We start from the raw sequence: 23,123 nt of genomic DNA on the forward strand, positions 1-23,123 counted from the left end.
CGTTACCTGGAACGAACTTCCCCCAAGAACAAAGTATTATCACAAACGTCCCCATCTTCCACTCCAAGTGCAGGACACGTTTCTTTGGCCTTCCTGTTTTGCTATCTCTAGCCACACAGCCACAGGTATATTTATATGAAAAAAACAACAACAAAAACCCCCACACGCTACCAAACCAAGACATTCTGCTGCACATTTCTGCCTCGGGGGGGGGGGGGGAGGTGAAGCGAGAACACACACACGTGACCAATGTTAGTCCCATTGCCTGAGGCACTAACACAAGTCTCTCAGACATTATGGTGAGGAGCATGTCGTAAGATCTGGCATTGAAAAGAACAGAAATAGGCTACTGCTCACCAGAGGGCAGATGTCCACATGAGGCTGCTCTTAGATACAGCTGTACGCTCACATCTTCCTTTGTACTTGCCATGGCTGGAGAAATAGTTTATGCTGATTTAAACATTCCTGGAGCCAGTTCCTCTTCGAGGCCACCAAAACAATCTCCGCACCTCAGTAAGTGGATTTAGTTTCTTATTTTTGCACCAATATGAGCAGTCTGTTCTAAGGGCTGTTTTTTTAAAACTTGTAGCACAGGTAGTTTAGGGAAAATTTGCCTAGGGCTGAGGAGTAGATCTGTGCTTTATGTGTGGTAGGATTTAGCTAATGGGAAAGCCTTTACTGCTCTCAGCATTTGGCAACTGGACTCTGTTAAGGTAATAGAGTGCCCTTTACTTTTAGAGCAACATCTTACAGAAAACTTCCTAAAGGCAATAACTGCACTTTGGATGGTACCTTCCCACTGATTTCATGTTTTCAGGACATACCAGCAAACTATCGAGGTATCAGTACGTAGTAAGAAGGTTAGAGTTGGGGGCAGAGAGCAGTGCATTGGGCGAGTCTGAGATAAAATGACTGACCACAAGGAATGTGGGAGGCTCACAGACTAGAATTTGTTATATCTAAGAGAGAGTTAAAATCCACATACCTCTGAGAGAAGAGGTGGAATCTGAGAGTAGGCAGGGAGCCAGTTATGTGCAAAGGATCATGAAGAATGAGTCAGATGGTGAGTGTTGTGGGCAAGGCTGGATTTAGGGGCAAGTGACCTATGTAATTACCTGGGGTACTGGGTTTAAGGGACACCAGGCTCAGGGAGAATCAGAGGGAGCTACCAATGCTATAAAATATTAAGATACTCTAAGGTTTAACAAATGGGAGGGGGATGGAGCACCAAAGATGCTTCTCACCTTGGGTGCCATTTGGTCTAGATGACAGGGGTGAGTAGGGCGGGTCTACTGACCTTGGTAGTGATATAAGGAGGTAAAGGGAAGTCCAGTATCTGAGGACTGTAGAAAATGGGAGCAGAGAAGAGGAAGAAAAAGGGGGGGGTGGATGAATGGGAGTGACAGAGACACTGAAGGGGATTTTTCTACTGGGCGCTGAAATGGCAGGAAAGCTTTGAAAGGACAGAGATGTTGTGATCTGTTTCTGATCCAGGACAGAGAAATTATTGCAGTGTAGCTCAAATGAAGCATGAAAAGTCAGAAGACAGTGGCTAAGGTGGAGACTGTCAAGAGTTATCAGTGTTTTAGGAATATTGAAAATATAACAAACAATATTGTGATGGGTTGGAAAACAGAGATCCTCTTGAGATTGTCACTGGGATGTGTTGAAATTACCACTGTGTCTGCCTATCTGCCCCCTGGGGTGCCCACCTGCCCTCTGGCTTCTCCTAGCAAAGGCAGAGTTCGGGGAGTTACAGCCCACAGCAGAGCAACACAAATACTGAGATCCACTCAGTTCTGGGAAGGCTCAGTTGATGGGACTTGACAAAGTAAGAGGTGCAGAGCCCCAGTGGGACCAAACCCCCAGATAAATCTGTCTCACTCTGCATAAAGTTTATATTGAACGAGCTCATAAGTTTTTCTCCCCTTTTATCAATGAAAGAGAGAGCGGCAGAGCTTCTGTCCTCCCTCCACCCCATAACAATTATTTACACTGGGTTTATTAATAAACAAATGTGATTTTATTTATTAAGTATAAAATATAGGTTGCAAGTAACACACAGAGCCAAAAAAGTTACTAAGCAAAATAAAACAAAACACAGCAGCTAAGCTTAATGCACTAAGAAACAATACGTTCAAATTCTTACCTGAACAGTAGTTCTAATCATCCTTTCTCACAAGCTAGACAGCCTCCTAGCTTGGGTTTTATCCATCCCTCTCTTCAGTTTTAGGGGTACGTCTAGACTACAGGCTTCTGTCGACAGAAGTTTTGTCGACAGATACTGTCGACAAAACTTCTGTCGACAAAGAGCGTCTAGACTACATTGAGTTCTGTCGACAAAGCAAGCTGCTTTGTCAACATGGTAGTGTGGACACAAAGGACAGTTTACATGCAATAACACCTTCTGTCGACAGAAACTCTGTTGACAGAAGGTGTTATGCCTCATAAAATGAGGTTTACCAGCGTCGACAAAACTGCTGAGTTCTGTCGACGTTATGTCGACAGAACTCAGCGGTAGTGTGGACGCAGGTATAGTTTTGTCGACAAAAGTCCACTTTTGTCAACAAAACCCTGTAGTCTAGACACACCCTAGATGTTCCCTGGAGCCATTTTGGGTGGTAACTGGGGTGCCCTGGCATCTTGCAGCAGCCCCATTGTTTGGTTTCATCCCACTGTATAGATTTTGACCCATGAGGGAATCCTTTGTGTTCCATTCAAACTTTTCTCACCCTGAGTGGAAAAGTTCAGCATAGAAAATGGTTTCCAGCAACCAACCATAGTCGAGGCTCACAGAAGTAAGACTATTTGCAACTCATTGTCTCAAATACCAGGCATTAAGATCCTTAAGTACCACTACTGGTCCTCACATCACAGGTCTAATTCATCACAGGTATGCTTCACATTTCTGACTTCAAATACAGGGGTATTTCAAATTCATGCACACAAATAGAATAAACACAGTCAGCAGTTTAGAACTTTTAAAATTATCTGTTACATGCAGTATTTTGCATAAAGCATATCTGAATTAGAAATATTCCTGTTCCTAAGCATACTTCCATGAAGAATATGAAGTGCAACATCACCAACATGTTACAATGCAACTTAAAGCATATAAACTGAATATCTTAAACAATTTGTGATTTCTCCAAAAAATTGTTAAATGAGTTTAAAATCATGGTATTTTGGAGAGTGGGGAAAAATAATTTAAATATTAAATAGCTATATTTAGAGCACATCTTTTGTACGTACATAAGGCTATAGATTTACATGAAAATAAAATTTTCACAAGTGCTTTAGTGACTTAGGTGTTTCTAAAAATCTCACTTTAATAATGCAGATATTTAATCAGGCTGTTTATTAAATGTGATATGTTATAAGTTAAACATCCTATATGTCACTTCCGTCAACTGTATTTGTATATTGCCCATTATTTTTGGTTCCTTTATCTCATTAATTTTCCTTCTTTAAATTTAGCTATAAAAATTCTTGATATACACTTACGTCTTGTGGACATAACTGAATTATTGTACAGCTTCTGATGGGGTTTCTTACTGAAGTGCCTGACAGAATTTTTTTAACAGTTGATGTTTTCCAACAGAGCTCGCTGTGGTATCTGTTTACACCACAACAATCCTAGCTTAGAATGTGGCTGTCTAGTTAAATTTAATTCTTGTGAGCAGGCATATAATTGTATCTGTGTGTTAGAAATTGTTTTCAGACAAGATCTGATCTACTCTTGAAAACTATGTTAGGGGTTAGATTCTGCTTGTTACATCAGTGTAAATCCAGAGTGATGCCATAGGGGTCAGTGAAGTTGCTCTAAACCCACACCTCTGTATCTATGGCTATGTCTAGACTGAAGCGCATTTCCAGGATACCGCCAATATCCCAGAAAAGCAATGCTGAGTCCAACGAACATGTCCGCTTTTTTGGAATTTTTTTTGAAAAAGCAGACATGCTCTTTCACCATTCCTGTAAAACTTGTTTTAAGAGGAAGAAAGAATGTGTCAAAAGAGCCCTTTTTTCAGAAATTTGGGACCATGTGGCTGCGCCAAATTTTTGGAAAAGCTTCTTTTGACAGAAAATCAGAAAAAGAAACACAATTTGTGTACCACAAGTTGTGTTTCTTTTTCTGATTTATCTTTGCAGTGTAGACTTAGCCTAAGAGCTGAATTCAACTGTACATGGTTCATTGAGCCAAAGTTACATAATTTTGTTATGTTGAAGACTGGCACTATGTTAAGGGATGGAAATTTAGGCCCCAGGTCTGTGATCTGATCTGATTCCTTATGAATGGACCTTCATTCACACCTGCACAGAATCCCATTGACATGAATGGACACAAGGACCCATCCATGTGGATCCAGCTGCAGGACTGGGGCCTTTCTTCAGAGTCCAAGGCCAGAAGGGACCGTTGTGATCATCTAGTCTGACATGCTGAGTAGAATTTCCCCAGAACAATTCCTAGAACAGATCTAGAAAAAACCATCCAGTCTTGAGTTTAAACTTGTCAGTGATGACGACTCCACCATGACCCTTGGTAACAAGGTATTTCCAGTCCTACAATGAAGGGCCTGCTCCTTCAAATGCTTGTGGCCAGGATGCAGAATTTTGTGCTGTGGGTCCTCTCAGGGCCTGAATATGCAGACACTTAGGTCTATGTTTAACTTCACTCAAATGAGTCACTCCATTGGAGCAGACACTCACAGGTTTCACATTACACCTGTGCTGACATCTTTACAGGTTCCGGGCCTAAGGCTGAAATTAAAATTAACATGTTACATAAAATGATGTTAAAATTGTGAAGCCACAATATTAAATATAAATTAGAAGTTAAGTTCCAATATAAGGATAATTTTGTCTTTCCCACTTTCTTGTTTTGAAAACCCCTCTCCTTTCAGCCTGAACTAGTTCATGATAGTCTTAAACTACCAGATAATTTTCCTGAGAAATTTTATAGTAAATAAAAGTAAAGTAATTTTCCTGAGAAATTTAAGGTAAAATACAATAAACAAGCCATTTTAAAACAAAGACAGAAAATACAACCCCCACTATTAATTATTCAACATTAATTACTATGAAATTTTCACTTTTTAAAAACTATTTCCACTATTTGTGTCCACGTGTAATCCCAGCATAATTAGTTCTGTAGAGTTCACAGTAGTGATTTGAATGAGGTGTCTGTGACAATCCACACACAAAGATCCACTTTTATTAATAGAAGAATGCAATTTTTTAATTGACTCAGAATTAACATTGGTTACAACAGGAAGAAATTCAAGTCTCTTGTAGTAATTAGAAACTCTGAGCAGTTTTAAGAGTGTCACAGGCTTCATTTGTAACAAAAATTAGTTTCTAGCCTTTAGTGCACATAATTTGAAAACATAGGTTGAGTTAGGTGTAAAGATGTTTCTGTTTAGTTTACAAAAATTACAGAAGATTCCTGTCTGCCCCTTTTGTCTCACTGTGTGTCCGCCCCTTGCCTGCTGGAAGCCATGCTAGGCATTTATCAGGAGTGCCACGTTACAGGGAGGCCATAGGAAAGAATGTGAAGCAGGGCAGAGTACCAGCTGTAAACAATGATTTCTAGCCATTCATGAGGGACAGAGGAGATAAAGATGTAAAAGTGCTTCTGGGAGAATGGGTGACAGAGGCTGCTCCGGTTAACGCTGCCCCAGTGCTTTATGCAGAGGAGGGGATGTCCCATGTCAGGAGGCTGCAGTGGGCGCTGGGGAAGAACAAGCATCCTTGCTAATTCTCACACCGGGACTCTGTGCACTTAGCAGTGTAAAGCACTGCCACCCCATGGCCCTGGCATAAGTGCAGGCAGAGAGCTCTCCCAGCGCCTGTGTGAACCACCTCTGAGTGCACCCAGTTCTGTAGCCTGCTGCACACTGGAGCTTTACAACACTGCAGCCCTCCCCCCCCCCATCCCACAATGGGGCAATGGGAGCAATTGCCATGAGGCTCACAGATTCAAGGGGGCCCGGAACTCCTGGGTGCCCCCATCACTACTGCGGCAGTGGCAGTGGCCAGATACTTGGGCCCCTGTCAATTGCTGCGGGAGCGACAGAGCAGTGCTCTGCCTGGCTGGGAGGGCTGGGGAGGCCCTAAGGGCTGACTACCCCAGTCTTGCCCCTTCTGTTGTTGGCCACACCCCTTCCAGGGACGGATCCGCACTCCCACTTTGCTCAGGGACCAGCAAGGCTTCAGCCCCACTGCAGTAACTTCCTGCACTGGGAGTGTGGGAGCAGGGTGTGATTTTTCACCATCCTGAACCAGACCGTTACCGTGCTGTGAAGTTCCAGTGTACACAGCCTGGGGGATGATGGAGTTTCTCCAAACAATGTCTTTTATAGGTCCCCCTCCATGTCCCCGGTGGCATCACATCGCTGTGGGGGCCGGATGGGCTGGGAACATTGTCCTGACAGTAGCTGTGATAGCGCTGGGGGCTTGGGGTAAGTGGCACCCACCTATTGACCCATTTGGGTTTGATGCTGCACCACGAATTCTCTTCTCATCCCCAAATCTGAATGATGTTCCCGTCCCGTCCAGTCGGTGTGTGAATGAACTCGCAGGCATCGCCTCGCACCAGGGGAAAATGTTGCAGGAACAAGACAGAGCTAAAGGCTGGATGCATGAAATGGGTGTGGGCCGGCCCAGGCAGGCTCACTCTTACATGTGGGTGGGAGACAGGAATGCACCTGTGTGTTCAGTGAGTGGGATTCGCTGACCTCACAGCAGGGTTCAGGCAGCCTGCCTGCATGTTGTGGCCCCTTATTTCTCCCAGAAGTGGCCAGAAGTGGAAACACCTCTCTGCATGCCCTGGGGAGCAGAGGGACAGCGTGTTTCTGTGCGCAGTCTGTGCCCACAAGCACCACCCCTAAGTGCCCATTGGCTCCTGGCCAGTGGGAGCTGTGGGGATTGTGCTGAGGGTGGAAACAGCACATGGAGCCACTTCCCTCCTCCCTGCACTAGAGCCACAGAGAAGTCCAGCACCCAACGGCTTCCGGAGTAGAGTGAGGCTGTGGCAAGCTGGCACCCTGCTTAAGCCCGGCTGTGCTGCTGGACTTTTAGTGACCCAGAACTGGAGAGATCGCAGCAGATTGACTAGCAGAGGTTCCAGGATTGAACCGTCAGTCACAACTGGTGGGTTGGTGATGACTTGGATTTATATTTGCAGAGCTCCCCTTAGCCTGAGGCCCTAGGCTACAGCCCCTCAGGTCCCTCTGTTAATCCAGCACTGGATGGATGCTGCATTGTATAATGATTTTACACCCCTCCTCCCAAAACACACAATTGTTTTATTAGTCCCTAAATAGCTACAACGGACATGATTTTCTTTGTCATTGTTGCTCTTTTGAAGTTTCCCAGTTGCGTGTCTCTGGTGAAGGACAGAGCAGAGGAGCTCAGAATACATCTGAGAAGAGTGAAACAAGAATCATCAGTAGCACTGAAGGCAACTCCAGCCTGGAGGATTTCCGGTCTCACTTGAAATCAATTCTATGTGAACCCCAACATGGCAGCTCAGCAGGTACCAACAGCTTCTACTGTCCCAGAGCCATGACTCACTCTCTCTTAATGAGTCTGCAGCTATCACTGTGACAGGAAACCAGCCAGCATAGAAAAAGGACACTGAGCTTGAACTACAATGGACCAAATTCTCAATGATAGCAAGATCCCTTTGTGTACATTACTCCAGTGCTGTGATCTCCAAGCATTCACAAACCATGAGTGAGGCCCTAAAAAGCACGAGACTGGTTTATTTTAGCAAAATTGTACAGTTTGGATTGTTTCTATTTGTCATCTAGTGAGCCACTTGGGTCCTGCAGTCAAGCTTTTCGCTGTCCTTATGAGGCTAGAAGCTTTCCTTTGTGAAACGGAGAGTCTCACCTAATCCTCTGGCTCCAGGAGCTGGGGCTTGAAAGAAAACACCAAACGTCACAGGACATGTGATAAAATCATGACAGATGGCAACACTGCTAATGTGACCGTGTAAAGGAAGCTAACAATAGGCATCAACTTTCGTTTGTTAGTCCCTTGGGGTCAACTAGCCACACTCAGACTATGTCTACACTACCATTTTTTGCAGCAGAAGATATGCAAATCGTGCTCTCATTTGCATATCTTCTGCTGATCCTTTTTGTGGAAGAAGTTTTTGCAGTAAAAAACCCTGTGTAGATAGGGTCATTTGTTGGAAAAAACCTTTTTTCGCAAGATCCTGTAAACCTCATTTTGTGAGGAATAACAGATTTTGCAAAAAAGGTTTTTTTTCTGACAAATGACCCCGTCTACAGGGGGCTTTTTATCGCAAAAACCTCTTCCACAAAAAGGATCAGCAGAAGATAGGCAAATGAGAGTGCAATTTGCATATCTTCTGCCACAAAAAAATGGCAGTGTAGACAAAGCCTCAACTGGCCAAATTGCCACATTCTTCAAGCCAAACTAGCGACACTCAACTGGCCATATAGCCACATGTGGCTAGTGGCTAGCATGGTGGACACCACACTAAGGTTGGGGAGGCAGACATTTATTTCAACAAAACCTAGAAATGTTCAAATGCAAAACGTGTTCTGTGAAGAGTTTCATTGTGAAAAAAGGCCATTGTTTTGCCAGTCAGATCCCCTCATAACTGCAGCAGGAAAACAATGTTCAGACAGCAGGGTGATTTTTTTAAGTAGATGCAGAGCTTTTCAATATGCTGTAATGTTGTAGATGTAGTAGCAGTGATGTCGTTTCCACCCCAAGCTCCTCTGTCAGTTTTAATTTTTGTGTGTCTGTGACGGAGTTTCCTGGATGCGAGCACCTCGCCCCTTCTCCCCCAGCCGATCCCGGCCCTAGTCTGGGAAGGGGGTGGGGCCCAGCGTACCCACCGTCTGAATTGGACTCGTTGGTCGCCCCACCCGGGGTCTTGGTAATAGTCTCTAGTTGCGGGGGCGATCACCCCTCAGCCCCCAAGGGACGGGGGGGGGCTCTGCGACCCCTTTGCCGGTCTTTCCTGCTCCTCGACTTGGCGGAGTAGGAGAGGGTTGTGGCGTGGAAGGGGAAGGGGAGTGGGGGACCCAGGCCCTCCCTCACCTCCGGGTCCCAGCCTGAGGCCCTAAGCAGAGGTCAGCGACCGGTAGTCGCCCTCCGCGGCAGACGGGGCTGCGGCCCTCAACTCGTCCGCCCACGGGCGCCAAAAGGGTCCCGCCTCGGGCTCCTTCCACTCCCCGCTGACTTGTCCCGCTGACGGGACAGGTTCAAGGTCACTCACCCCGTTGGAGTCGTCGAGCCCGTCCCAGGGCGAGCCGCCAGCTGCCGAGTCCTTCCCTCCGGGTTGCCCCGAGGGATGGGGGTTTGGTGCTCCTGGACGCCAGGGCGCCCGCCGCTGCACTCTCCCGTCTCTTGCCGGGCCGCTCCCGGCTGTTATGGGCGCCGGGGAATGACGTCGGGGTGGTAAGCTCCGCCCCCCCCGGCGCCGCCCCTTTCACGGGCATCCCGGCACGCTCCCGGGTGCTCGGCTAAAGCGCCAGTCGGGGCGGCAGGGGCAGGCGCTTCCTGGGTGCTCGTACTCGGCCCTGCCTCCCGCTACCCGCTCCTGTCGGCGCTGCGGGGTGTCCTGCCCTCAGCGCCGCCGCCTGGGAGTGTTCGGCCGCCGCGGCGGCCGCTTTTCCCGCCGCGGGGGGGGGGGTTTCCCCCGCGGGTTCAAGTGCGGACCCCGCCGGGTCCGTCACAGTGTCCCAATTGGTGGGTGCAAGGTGAATGGTGTGACTACTGCCTTCTGTACCGATGTAGTTGTTTAACTCTCACATCACCAACAGTGCCTGCCCCAGAGAGCTTACAATCTTTAAGTAAAATAAATTCTCAGCTGTTTGTGCAGAGGAGCAGCAGTGACACCTAGTGGTCAGAGAACCTTCCATTGCTAGAGCACAAGCAGTATTAATAACAGTGCAATAATAATGCAATTTCTATCAAGGTTGGATCACAGAGGTTATGTCTAGACTGCAAGCTTCTTTCAGAAGAAGCTTTTCTGGAAGAGCTCTCCCAAAAAAACTTCTTCTGAAAGAGAGCGTCTACGCAGCAAAAGCACATCACATCGAAAGAGTGATCTCCTTTTTTGACAGATAGCATCCACACTGAATGGATGCTCTCTCGCATTTAAGCTGTGATTACTATGGACAGAGTGGCCACCAGGGCACCTGTGCTTTTTCCTTTTTCCTCTTCTTTTGAAAGAACTCCTTCTTCCCTGTCCACACACACCTTTTTCCAAAAGAGCTCTTTCCCAAAAATGCTTCTTCCTCATAGAAAGAGGTTTACCAATGTCAGGAAAACCCCTCTGTTCTTTTGATTGCAGTGTGGACGTAAGTGACTTTTTTTTTGGAAAACAGACATTTTTCCGAAAAAACTCTGCAGTGTAGATATACCCAAAGAGTTTTACAAACTATGTAGTACTCACAGGAATCATTTCTCCACTACTGAAATGCAGCCACCTCTGGGATGAAATTCAACAGCAGTTCAGGAGCGCACAGCACTGTCATACAATGTGATGGGGAAATGACGGAAGAGGAATCCCATGGCTGGCTGGAATTGTGGGAGGTGTCTTAGAAGGACACACTGTAGCCCCCCCCCCCCCCCCCGGGCTGGAATTTGACAAGGTTAGGACCCCCTCCCCCAGTATTCAAGAAGACACAGATGATTGGCAGGTAGCTAGTTAATTACAAGGTGCCCTTCTCCATAGTGCAGCCACTGAGCCCTCTCCTCTCCCCACTGGAGAGAATCCAGGATGGAAATGGCGATGTCCTTCTGCCAGGGACCAAGGGCCCTCTCCTCCCTCGTTGTGGCCTGGACCAGCTGCCTCCGCTGCCTGTCACCTGTCAAGCCCGCAAGGGCTGACGGGAGCACTGAGGCTGCCTAATTGACATTGCTTGTGGGAGCCAATCTCACAGACACAGGCCATCTGGGCAGGACGTAGTATGACGCGAAGCAGATGGAGCAATAGAAGCCTGCAGCAGAGGGTTGTTTTACACAGGGACAATATTGATTCCAGCAGCTGTGATGGGCAGACCTGGTCAAGAGAGGCCCTGCCGTCCCTGCAACTGGATAAGCTGAGAGGGAGGATGGGGGCCTCCCACACTGAATAGTGACATGAGGCGAACCCAGCCCAAGGTTCTTGTGGGGGGGCAGGGCAGTAGACCAGTTTGCACCTACAAGGTGTGAGAGGCTGCTCATGTGGGGAGCGCGTGCAACTCCGGAGGCCCCGTTCATGGGCCTTATTGAAGTCTCAGGAGGATTTTTCAGGTGTAATGGCCCCTCCTGGTCAGCCACTTGCCAGGGGTATACTGTAGCCCCATGGGCGTGGCCTGGTGGTGTGTCGCAGCCTGGCAGCCAGAGGTTCGCAGCCTGGCACCAGTCTGCAGACTAGTGGTTGGGAACCTCTGCTCTATGCCAATATCTAAATTGTTGATGAAGATATTGAACAGAACAAGTCCCAAAACTGGCCCCTGTAAAGCCCCAATTGTTATGACTCTGGACCCTTAATAACTACTCTCTGAGGCTGTGGCTGAACTACACACTTATTTTGGAATACGTTATTTTGAAATAATCATTCCTGAAATAATTATTTTGAAATAGCAGTATTCCTCTTCACAAGCAGGAGTTATTATTGGTAATGTAGACACTCACCTTGTTATTTCAAAATAACTTCCTAGTGTAGATATGCCCTGAGAATAGTTATCCAGACAGTAGCCCCATCTAGGTTGCATTTCCCTAGTTGATAAGAAGATCATGCAACACCATATCAAATGCCTTTCTGAAGTCTAAGTATACCACGTCCACCACTTCTCCCTCAGCCACAAGACTTGTTATCCTATCAAAGAACGACCCCAGGGGTACCTTGCTTCAGATCTCATCTGAACCATGGCAGTAGCAGAGGTAAAGCAGTTCTGTCGCAGCAGATGGTGTCCCTCTGTCTTAGTCGTCAGTATTATTTGTTTCAACGCTGAGGCTATGTCTATAATACAGAGTTTTTGCAGAAAAAGGGTTGTTTTTCTGAAAAAACTCGCAGAGCATTCACACCTCAAGCGCATTTTTGCACAAGAGCATCGAAAGAACAGAGGGGGTTTTGCCCAATTGATATTCCTCTTTCTACAAAGAAGCAGCCTTTTTGCAAAAGAGCTCTTTTGCAAAAAGGCATGTGTGGACAGGGAAAATGGGGGTTTTGTGCAAAAAGTGGAGAGAGGAAAATGCAGAGGTGCCCTGGAAGCCATTCTGTGCATACCAATCAGTGATTACTTTTGAGAGAGCATCCATGCAGTTTGGACGCTCTCTTTCACAAAAGCACATCGCTTTTTCGATGCGCTTTTGCAGTGTAGATGTGTTCTTGCACAAGAAGTTTTTGCAGAAGATCTCTTCTGATAAAGGCTTCTTGCACAAGAAGCCTGCAGTCTAGACGTAGCCTGAGTGTCCCTGGAGCTCTGCCATTGGGCACAGGCTGGGTCCGTCTGTGTTCAGCTTTTATGATCTGACATGGCCAAACCCCAAGGAGCAACAATTGAATGCTGCCAACCCAGAGATTCCCAGGTAGAGATTCCTGCCCAGAGCCCAGAACTTGTGACTGAATGACAGCAGAGCATGGGCAGGAGAACAACTCTGCGTAAAAGCCCCACTCTGCCAGGCTACCATGTGCCCTGCTGTTTGTGTGCTGAATCCTGAGAAAAGCCCTCGCTAGTACATGGAGTCTGAAGGCTTTTTACACCTCAGTAGGGGAAACCTCAGCAATGTCCAGATTTTTATTTTCCCTCCAAAACAGAATGAGACCCTCCCCCTCACTCCTATTAGTATTTCCATTTTGAATCCCTTTCCCCATCCAACATGAACAATGACACCCAAGTTAGTTCATTCAGCTAAAAATGGCATTTTCCATTGAAATAAGGTGCCCAGATCTCCCCAGGGAACCCGTGAAACCATGTGGAACTAGCCCAAACCCCACTCTCTCTCTCGCTCAGGGTAAGGCTGGCATTACTGCTCAGTCGAACTCTGTCTGCCCCCCGCCCAAGCTCTTCCCTGCCTCTCTGCCATGACTCCCCTCCCCACATGTTCCTCTGCACCCCACTTTTTGGAAGGAGGGGGCATTGGTCTCATTTGCTGCTGCTGACTGATCAAGTTGGAAAGAGGAAACAGGACAAACGGGCACTTTAGCCAAAAAAAATCAGAACACTCAGGACAGGGCTTAGAAAAGGGTCTGTCCCAGCCACAACAGGGTGTCTGGTTGCCTTGATTCAAAAGGTACTTTGAACATTTTTTTAAGCAGCTGCAGCCTGACTGTTCAGAACTGAGGACACCTCTGTTCCCATCTCTCCCTCCAGGGGGCGCCGGGTGCAAACTCTGCCCCAGGGACTGGCTGCTGCGCGGGGACCAGTGCTACTGGCTGTCGAAAGGGAGTAAAAACTGGACTGGGAGCCGGGACGACTGTTCGGGGAAGAGCTCGCGGCTGCTCGTGCTCCAGAGCCAGGCGGAGCTGGTAACTCACAACATAGGAGCAGCCACTAATATTTTTCTCTGGGGTCTCCAGCCCCAAAGTACCCACAGAGCCAGCACCTCTGCCTTGCCTGGCCTTGGGCTGCCCTTGTAGCCCCACCATGCTGGGCTCCGGGTCACCTGCTTCCCTCACCTGAACCTCTCAGTCCAGGGGCTCCTACTCACAGGTGAGGCTGAGCCCAGGGCTCCCTTAAAGGGCCAGCTCACCCTGTGACACCAAGGGCTGGGGATGGTGTTACCAGGTCTGCACAGAAACTCACATTCCCCTGCCTCTGTGCTGGGACCCTGCCCACTCAGTGCTGATGGGTTCTTCTGCTGGCATATAACAGAGCCAGAGCAGGCATTTAACAAGAGCGCTGTGGGAATTCCAGCCTGTTCCACCTATTCACCCCTCCCCCTCTGCTTGCCCCTCACAGGACTCCTTACAGGATGTTACACAAGGTGAAAACTTTATCTGGATCGGACTTAAAGCGACACTCTCTGGGGGGAAGTGGATCTGGGTGGACGGCTCCTGGTTAGACCGAGCGCGGTGAGTGCTGCCTGTCGCTGCCTGAGAGATGTTTGGGAAACACTTCTGCTGTCTGACATGCTGCTGTTATGACATCTATCTAAGGCCTGGCCTGCACCTAGACGTGTGACCATTCCAGCCACCTTGGTTCAGGGAGTTTTTGCTGTGCCAGCACAAGCTCTAGTGCCGCAACCGCTCTACTAATGTAGCTGGGCTGGTCACAGGGCAGCTTGTGCTGACTGGGGGCTCTAGCATAAGCTGCCGGGGTGGAAAAAGCACTGACGTGTGGCCAGGGGCGTGTCTGCACTAGGGGGTTTCCATGTAACTGCCCCAGAAACACCTGCTGGTGTGGACAAGGCTCCAGGTGCTGCCCTGACCCCCATTGCCACAGTATCTGAGCACCTCATGACCTTCACTGTGTTAATCCTCTCACACCCCAGTGCGGCAGGGCTGGACTATTACCCCATGCTACAGCTGGAGGAAACTGAGGCACTCAGAGACTACAGGATTCACCAAGCTGTTTAGGTGCCTGCCACTGACTGACTTCAAGGGGAGTTAGGTTGCGAGTCCCACCCTAGTGACTTGCCCTGAGTGTCACAGTGAATTGACTCAGCTCAGTGCCCTAACCACTGAACCAGCTTCCCTCTGTCATATTGGAGGTTTGAGCTTTCCTGGGGCGCTGGCCCAGCCAGAGGCAGGGGGAGGGAAGGAGCCTGCCGGATGGTCTGTGGATGAGCTGAGTGCTCTGACCAGGGACTGGTTCCCTGCAGAGAGCTCTGAGGGGGATGTGCCCCAGTGGGGCAGGATACAGTGAGACTGGAGGGTTAAGGGGTCAAACAGAGAGAGGACATCAAGGAGGTAGCATGTAAAGCGTTGATGGGTGGGAGCAGAGGGAACACACAACTGGCTGCTGCTTGTCTCAACTCACCAGCCTCCACCGCTCGCAGCCAGCACCAGCCACAGATGGGACGGGGGAGCCCAGCTGACCAAGCTGGCAGGCAGCAGAGCCTGGGCTGATGCACTAGCGCAGGAGAAGTGGCCAGTCCTGCACACTGAAGCTTTGCCCTCTGCCCCAGCCTTACACCTCCACCCCCATCATCAGCCCCTGACCACCACACTCACTGCTGGTGGGTGGGCAGCTGGAGAGCAGGATCTGACAGAACAGGCAGTCCCCGAGTTACGTGGATCCGACTTATGTAGGATCCGCAGTTACGAACGGGGATTTCTCGCCCCGGAGAACTAGAGCAGCGGGACGCCTGGTCCCGCCGCCCGCCTTCTCCGGGGCGAGAAAAGCTGCTCCCCGTCTCCCTGGTCTGCTGGCTCCGCCAGCAGACCAGGGAGACGGGAGCAAAGCGGCGGAGCACCGGGGGCCGGACCCGCGGCCGCTTCCAGATCAGCTGGAAGTGGCGCGGGTCTGGCCCCGGGTGCTCCGCCGCTTTGTTCAGCGTCTCCCTGGTCTGCAGACCAGGGAGACGCTGAGCAGAGCGGCGGAGGACCCGGGCCGGACCCGTAGCGCTTTCAGCTGATCTGGAAGCCGCGGGTCCGCCGCGGGTCTGCCTGGGTCCTCCGTGGCTTTGCTCAGCGTCTCCCTGGTCTGCAGACCAGGGAGACGCTGAGCAAAGCCGCGGAGGACCCGGGCCGGACCGCGGCGTTGATCTGGAAGTGCCACGGTTCGGCCCGGGTCCTCCGCAGCTTTGCTCCACGTCTCCCTGGTCTGCTGGGGGGGGGGATGCAGCTAGTGCCCCCCCAGCAGACCAGGGAGACGTGGAACAAAGCCGGGGGCCTGTGGTAGAGCAGGTGGGGCACTGCCGGTTGGTCCCGCAGCACCGCTCCTTGGCGCTACTGGACCAACCCGGCAGCACCCCAGCTGCTCTGCCCCAGGCGTCCTGATTCAGCTGCTGATCAGTTTCAGCAGTGGCTGAATCAGGATGCCTGGGGCAGAGCAGCTGGGGTGCTGCTGGGTTGGTCCAGTAGCTCCGAGGAGCGGCCACGCTACTGGACCAAGCCAGCAGCACCCGAGCTGCTCTGCCCCAGGCGTCCCAAAGTCAGCCGCTGCTGAAACTGACCAGCGCTGACTACAGGAAGCCCGAGGCAGAGTTGCTCTGCCCTGGGCTTCCTGGAATCAGCTGCTGATCAGTTTCAGCAGCAGCTGACTTGGGGACGCCTGGTGTTCTTACCTTGAATTTGTATGTAAGTGGAACTGGTGTCCAGATTCAGCGGCTGTTGAAACTGATCAGTTTCAGCCGCGGCTGATGCCAGTTCCGACTTACATACAGATTCAACTTAAGAACAAACCTACAGTCCCTATCTTGTACGTAACCCGGGGACTGCCTGTACTAATGGGGGAGGGGGGGTAGGCAATATGAAATATGGGACAATTTGCCCATTTTTAAGAAAAAGTCAGGACACCTGCAGGAGTGGTGACATATGGCACTGTCCCTTTAACAACAGGACCTCTGGTCACCCTGCCTCCAGCACATGTCTGAGCATGTGGCTGTCCGAGTAGAGGAGATTTTATAACTCTCCCAGGAAACTGGTGTTCTAGATATGGGAAGGGGTTTCCTTCCCAAACTGCCTGATGAGGCCACATCCATGCTCCACCTCAGTCCCCTCCTCCCTGCTCCCAGATGCTGGGAGCTGCTTTGGCTGCCCTGCCATGGATGCTTGGTTGTGGGGGCTTCATGGGTGGGTGCTCCAGCAGTTTCTGGGGCCTCACTGTCCCCAGAGCCTGAATCTCAGGTGCTCCAGGGCAGCTGGAGTCTGGGGCTATGCTGCCTGACAATTCTGGGCTTGAGGGTAGTAAGCAGGGTCCAGAGGCCATGGGAGTGAGGAGGGGGCTGGTGCTGGTGGTTGCAGAAGGAGTAGGGCAGGGTGTAGCCTGTGTCCTCAAGCTAGGAGTTCACCCACTGCCCTTCATAACTCTACATGCAATGTTGCTGTACATGTTAGTAGGGCAATGATGATCAGCAAATTATGAGTTTTCAAATGACACGTCCCAAGTCAGGCTTTGTGCAGGCTGTAACATAGTCCTGTAAAAGGGGTGAGCCTAGGGGGACAGACATTCACACATGCTGACTGGCTCAAGGCCTGCAGGTGAGTTAGGCAGAGGAACGGAATCAGGCTTGCTTATGCATCATGCTGAGGCATAGGCAGGCAGCAGCCTAGAGGGAGGTGGAAGCACATGCAGAGAGAGAGACAGGTGCTCAGGAAACCTGCCCTCTGAATATTGAATCACTGAGTGAGTTTTGGTGCCTCCAAGGTTTGGTGATTTCCAGGGAGTGTTAGGAGAGCCAAAAATAGGTGGGCCAGGTTGGTGGTTTGGGAAGGTTATGGAAGACCTTCCCCTATGTACCATACCCACCACCCCTGCTCTGTGGGGAAGTGACAGAGATGAAGGGTGACAGCAGAGCCAAGCTTCCCATTAGATTAGAGAGAGGGGTAGAAAACACAGTGACACAGACTCTCTTTCATTCTGCAGCTTCCCCATCTCAGGCCCCATGGATGGGAACAGCTGCGGTCGGATCAAAGGCAGACGGATTCAGTCAGATACATGTGGTGCTGAGTTCAAATGGATCTGCCAGAAAGAAGCTGCTGTGATATAACCAGCTTCACGGTGTTAGCAGAGTTAGTCTTTAAAGTGCTACCAGACCATTTGTTGTTTTCTAAGTTTTTCCTGTTACAGACTAACAAAACATGTAGATGAGATCATGAGCTTTTGTGGGCACAACCCACTTCTTCGGATGTGTGTGACAGAAGATAGAGGATGGCTCGTACACTGATTCAGACCATTATCATAAGAATTAAACTGGAGAATGAAATTAAGTTCCAAACAGTCTCTCCGTATTTGGCTTGTGGAATTGGTCTGAAACAAAACTGTGACTTGGAGATCCTTTATATGAATGGAGATGCCTGTCTCCTAGAACTGGAAGGGACCTTAAAAGTCCAGTACCCTACCTTCACAGCAAGACCAAATACCATCCCTGAAAGATTTTTGCCCCAAATCACTAAATGGCCTTTGCAAGGATTGAACTCACAACTGTGGGTTTAGCAGATAAATGCCCAAACCACTGAGCTATCCCTAACTTGTAATCTGGGGATAATGTGTTGGAGGGGTTTGAGTTGTGGGCTGTAGGTGACAAAGTGGAATTCTGTTGTTTTCTCTTCTGGGACTGTCTTGAAGTAGTTCATGTCTGGGTACTCGTCTGGCTCTGTCAATCTGTTTTTTCGTGATCCCATCTACATGTTTGTTTTGTTAGTCTTTAAGGTGCTACTGGACTATTTGTTTGTGCCTGTGAAATATTTTAAGGACCCTGTGTTTAGGCTCAGCCAGCTGGATTGTGGCTTTAGGCAGAGCCCTGGGAATCACTGGGACTCAGGTGCCTCTCACAGTCACAGCTTCTGCCCTTGGTCCTTCTCATTGGCTGGGCCCTTGCAGTCTGATTTACACCTGCAGTGAGTTACTGCCCTGTGCTGCTTCCCGGGGTACCCAGGGCTGCGAGCCAACTCATCACCACCTGCCTTTTGCCTGCAGGAGCCCGGTTTGTGCTTGCCAGGCTCAGCTCCCCAACTGCACTGCCCCCACAAGCTCCCCCAGGCCGTGCAGACCCAGCTTTCTCACTGCAGGTTAGTGATAGGCTTCCCTAACTCCTGCCCCTCGTGCATCCCCCTGCAGGGTCCAGTCCCTGGGCCACAGGACACTCACACCAGTCACCCAGCTGCTGCTGTCAGAGTCCAACCTCTCCCCTCCCCTTCAGTGTATGAGCATCACCTTGCCCCCCCTGCTCCGCTCTAACTCACAGCGCTTAGATTGAAAGTTCCTATGGTCATCGAGTGACAGTGGATTTAACCCAGCACAGAGGTTCAAGTACTGCAAGTAGAAATACTGGAAACAAATGGCTCCTGTCACAGCTCAGCTCCCCAACCTGACACTTCGAGTGTAGATGTGAACCTGTGAGAACCTGTCTCTAACTCCCAGGGACAAACTTGTCCGGTCTTAGTTTCCCTGAGACCCAAAGAGAAGAAGACTAATTGCTGCCACCACCAAGTGTCTCTAAAATATAAAATAAACCCTTTTCCGGGGAAGAAATAACTTGGAATCCCTTCCCTAAGGCAAAGCTCTCCCCTCAGCCCCAACCTCTGGGTGCTTGGAGCTGGGAAAACAGACAGAGATAATCCACAGAGAACAATGGGGCTCTGCTTCTTTCAGTTAACATGGTTTCTCTTAGGCACGTAGGTTTAAGGACACAAATCAACCGATACAGGTTAACCAAAACAAACCAACAAACAAACCCACTTTTATTATTAAAACAAGACTCCTGTTGCAAGCATAGTAAATAACTGGGTGTTAAAAGCCATGGAGTGAAATGGACTTAACGAGCTAGTGTAGACATACCCTACCAGCTCAAATTAGGGTAATGAGGGCGACCGGAGTTGCAAATGAAGCCCGGGATTTAAATATCCTGAGCTTTATTTGCATGTTCCTGGCCAACCGCCATTTTGAAATTCCACTAGTCCGGACTAACTGCCCGCGGCTACACGCGGCATGGACCCGATAGTTCGAATTAAAGCCTTAATTCAAACTACCCGTTATTCCTCCTGCAGTTAGTCCAGACTAGAGGAATTTCAAAATGGCGACCGGACAGGAACATGCAATTAAAGCGCGGGATATTTAAATCCCGGGCTTCATTTGCAACTCCGGTTGCCCTCATTACCCTACCAGCTCGAATTAATGAGCTAGTGTAGACATACCCTCAGGGATTCTCCTGGGCTGTATGTAAATCTTAGTTACAAAAGAGAAGAGAAAGACCATTAACCAGCTCAGACATGATTTCCAAACCCCCAAACAAGGAAAATAAAACCTGAAACACATTTTAACCTGACAATTCAAGGAGTCTGCTCCTGGGAGAGTCCGCTCTCTTGCTCTGTATCTGGGGAGAACTGTTGCTTGACTCTCAAAACAAAGGGGGAAAAAAACATTTGAAATTCCTTATCTGCATTTCACAGGCTGAATGCCTAAAGCCCCCTCAGGTGCAGAGCCTCAGTTAGCTTAACCTTTTCCTCACTCTCCATGTAAGTCAAACACTCCCTTGCAGCTCCTATTCATTACAGCGCCATAGAAAATAACATCATCACACCCATTCTGGAGCAGTGTTCAATTAACAAGATATTCTTCTGCCCAGCCAAGCCCTGCTCACTGTAAACCCTGGCAGCATTTTACAGGCGTTCATGCTGTGACAGCCCCTCTCCCACTTTATGAAATTGACTTAGGAATACAAATATGCATAACTCGAAGATGCTTTGGACAAAATAGCTCATATAACCTATCCATTTTAATGTCTGTCTGCTGGATCCACATATCTTAGTTTGGTGTTTGTATCCCTCTTGTATGCAAAGTTAGAGTTTTTTTGAGAGACGTTTCTGGGGGTGCTCCACAATAGGTGACCTACCCAACTAGTAAGGTCTTACCAGGTAATTATTCCATGGAAGGGGGGGGAGGGGAATGTAGAAGTAGAATTCCCACCCAAGTCTATTTAAAATGCAAATTTTTCAGGCTCTTTGTCTTTGCTGACATGACACAATCAAGAGAATCTCTCCTACCTACCAGGCTCTGGGCATCTGACATCCCAGGATGCAGCACAGACCAGCAAGAGGCTTTGTCAGCCCTGCCCTGTACCCCTGGGTGCCTGGCAATGCCTTGCTGCATTAGCTCTCCCTAGGTGGATCAAACAGCCAGCCAGTTTGCAAGCCACATCCTGCAGGTCTGTAATTGCAGTTTGCTGGCCATATCTGGGTCACACTCTGGCTTTCCCCAGCCTTGGTTACACTGCAGGGTGACCCCAACACACTCCCGGTCCTGGATTTTCTGTATAGACCAGCCCTCTCTTAGATAGGCCTGAGAGATTAGGTCTGCTTTCCCTTTAAGGGAACAATACACAAAATGTGCCACCTAAAACAGAGTTATCTAAGAAATAGAAACACACTGGATTGGACTAAACAATAACACAAGAATAGTAACCAAAGAGAAGAGGATTTTAAGGAGTATAAGCATAGGCAACAAAGGACGAGTTTTATCTGGTAGTCAAACTAAAACTATAGAGCAGGGCTACTCAACTTTGGAAGCCCTGGGGGCCACACTGGTACTCACAGAACATGCTGAGGGCTGCAACTTAAGTATGGTTGCACAGACATGCAAATATATACTTTCACACTGGGGGACATGACTATACAAGACACAGGCCCCATTTAAGTCAGTTCTGCTGATATTAATAAAATGCAAGAGTTACTCCATTTCTACTCCATGACAGCACTTTTAATGAGCAATGACAGTCCAGGAATTTAACTACGAAAGCGCATATCAACAGAAGACCATTATATTGACTCACCGTTGTGGATCATGTTCCCAGTGGAAGCCATTTTCAAAGGATCCCACCCACAGGCTGCGTGTTAAGCCCCGCGTAAACCCAAACTGCACCGCAGGCCGCAAACAAACAGGCTGTGGGCTGCATGCATGTTGAGTAGCCCTGCTATAGAGAATTCAAAGACAAGTCCTTACCCCATCCTTCCAACCAGGGCTGGATTAAGGGGGGGGTGCTAGCCAGGCAGCTGCCCGGGGCGCCAACCTATGGGGGTGCCTGATGGCAGCTGTAAGGGGCGCTGCACAGCCGCGGCACCCCTTAGAGCTGCCATCAGGCACCACGCACTCGGGGCGGGGGCTACATGGTGCCCCTTAGAACTGCCATCAGGTGCTGTGCACCCGATTGCAGCTGTAAGGTGCACAGTGCGCCGGGGGGGGGGGGGGCGCGACGCTGTGCATGTGCCGTGCACCCTGGGGCAGAGCTGCACATGCATCTTGCGCCCAGGATGCAAGAATGGCTTGAGCTGGCACTGCTTCCAACCCCACTGACCAAACCTTGCAGGTCAGGGACTTGACCCCCCAATCCAATGGCCATTTCTTGTGTCTTCATAAGTCCAAAGAGAGAGATGGAGGGTGACAACTTGGGAAGTTTGCCCCAGTGTTCCCTCTAACATTTATTGTCCTTGGGCGGATTGAATTTTCTTTTGGGTGGTGTGATGGGGCGGCGAACCCCCTGCCAACAGGGCTTGCCGGTGCCTGCACTGGTCCGGGTGAGGCGGAGGCACTCAGTGGCGAGAGGGCTGTCTTTAGATGGGTGCCATGTAGGGCTTGCTCTGCTGCGGCACCCCGCACATGTGCGGAATCTTGGCCGGCCCCTGCATGCCTCGGTGTGCCGGGGGTGACGGGGACGGCACGCTCAGAGGGAGGGTGGGGCTGGGGAGAGTGCAGGATGTTCTAATCCTGCTTCCTGACACTGGGAAGAGAGGAAGAGTGGATAGCCAGTATGGCTGCATAGAGGGGCGAGACCAGGAAGTGGCAGAAGGAAGAAGTGGCCCAGGATGGGGCAGCTGGAGTCCACGGGTTGGTGAGTTACGGGACTTCTCCCCACCAACCAGACAGAAGCCGGGGGTTCCTGTCCTTAAGGTCCTGGGCTGGGGCCTGGAGTGAGGGCAGGCCTAGGTCCCCCTCCTCTGTTGCCCAGGGAACATGCTGTTGACGGGGCTACTCTACAGAATCTGCAAAGCCGTCGATGTGGACCGAGCCGGGGAACGAGGGGATTCAGGTTAAATGTACTGGGATGAGAGGAACAAACACGGGGTTTTGGGGTGAACCGAAGATGCGAGGGTGCAGGGGGTTGCCCGATGAGCCCCTTGGCTAGCTGAGGGCGACACCTCTGGACAGGTGGGTTGAAATTTCTTATGTGCAACACCAATACTGAGGTAGTGTGTGGATGTGCACCACCAGCACAAACAATAAACCTAGATACAAATATATATTTTAATTAGTCCAAAGGTGTGGAAGAAAATATATTAAAACAAGGGATAGTTAACAAGGAGAAATGCTTATGATTATTTAATATGAAATCAAATACAAAGAAAATTAAGACTATTATCAAAGCTGTTCTTCACTCCAGCACTCCGAGTGCAGAATATGGGGGCCTGCAAAGAGCTCAAAAGAAAAGAAAAAAATTCTTTGCCTCTACAGGCACTGGTTATAAAAAACTTTCCCCCAGAATCACAA

At 49.5% G+C, this 23,123-nt stretch overlaps 1 protein-coding gene across 1 annotated transcript; it reads left to right on the plus strand.

Moving 5' to 3' along the window:
* The first annotated feature begins 368 nt into the window (after positions 1-368).
* LOC149522162 (killer cell lectin-like receptor subfamily B member 1B allele A) lies at positions 369-17,794 on the plus strand. Its single transcript, XM_089770495.1, has 6 exons — positions 369-513; positions 6,363-6,461; positions 7,370-7,520; positions 13,339-13,504; positions 13,938-14,050; positions 17,508-17,794. The coding sequence occupies exons 1-6, from the start codon at positions 429-431 to the stop codon at positions 17,629-17,631; spliced, it is 738 nt and encodes a 245-aa protein (XP_089626621.1). The 5' UTR covers positions 369-428; the 3' UTR covers positions 17,632-17,794.
* The last annotated feature ends 5,329 nt before the right edge of the window (positions 17,795-23,123 follow it).

This window comes from Pelodiscus sinensis, chromosome 19 (assembly GCF_052426305.1).
Source record: "Pelodiscus sinensis isolate ZL-2025 chromosome 19, ASM5242630v1, whole genome shotgun sequence".
NCBI classification, from domain to species: domain Eukaryota; kingdom Metazoa; phylum Chordata; order Testudines; family Trionychidae; genus Pelodiscus; species Pelodiscus sinensis.

Coding starts and splice junctions, on each gene's coding strand:
- LOC149522162 (XM_089770495.1), top strand. CDS start 429: ATGGCTGGAGAAATAGTTTATGCTGATTTAAACATTCCTGGAGCCAGT. Junction 13,505..13,937: donor TCCAGAGCCAGGCGGAGCTG/GTAACTCACAAC, acceptor TGCCCCTCACAG/GACTCCTTACAGGATGTTAC. Junction 14,051..17,507: donor TCCTGGTTAGACCGAGCGCG/GTGAGTGCTGCC, acceptor TTCATTCTGCAG/CTTCCCCATCTCAGGCCCCA.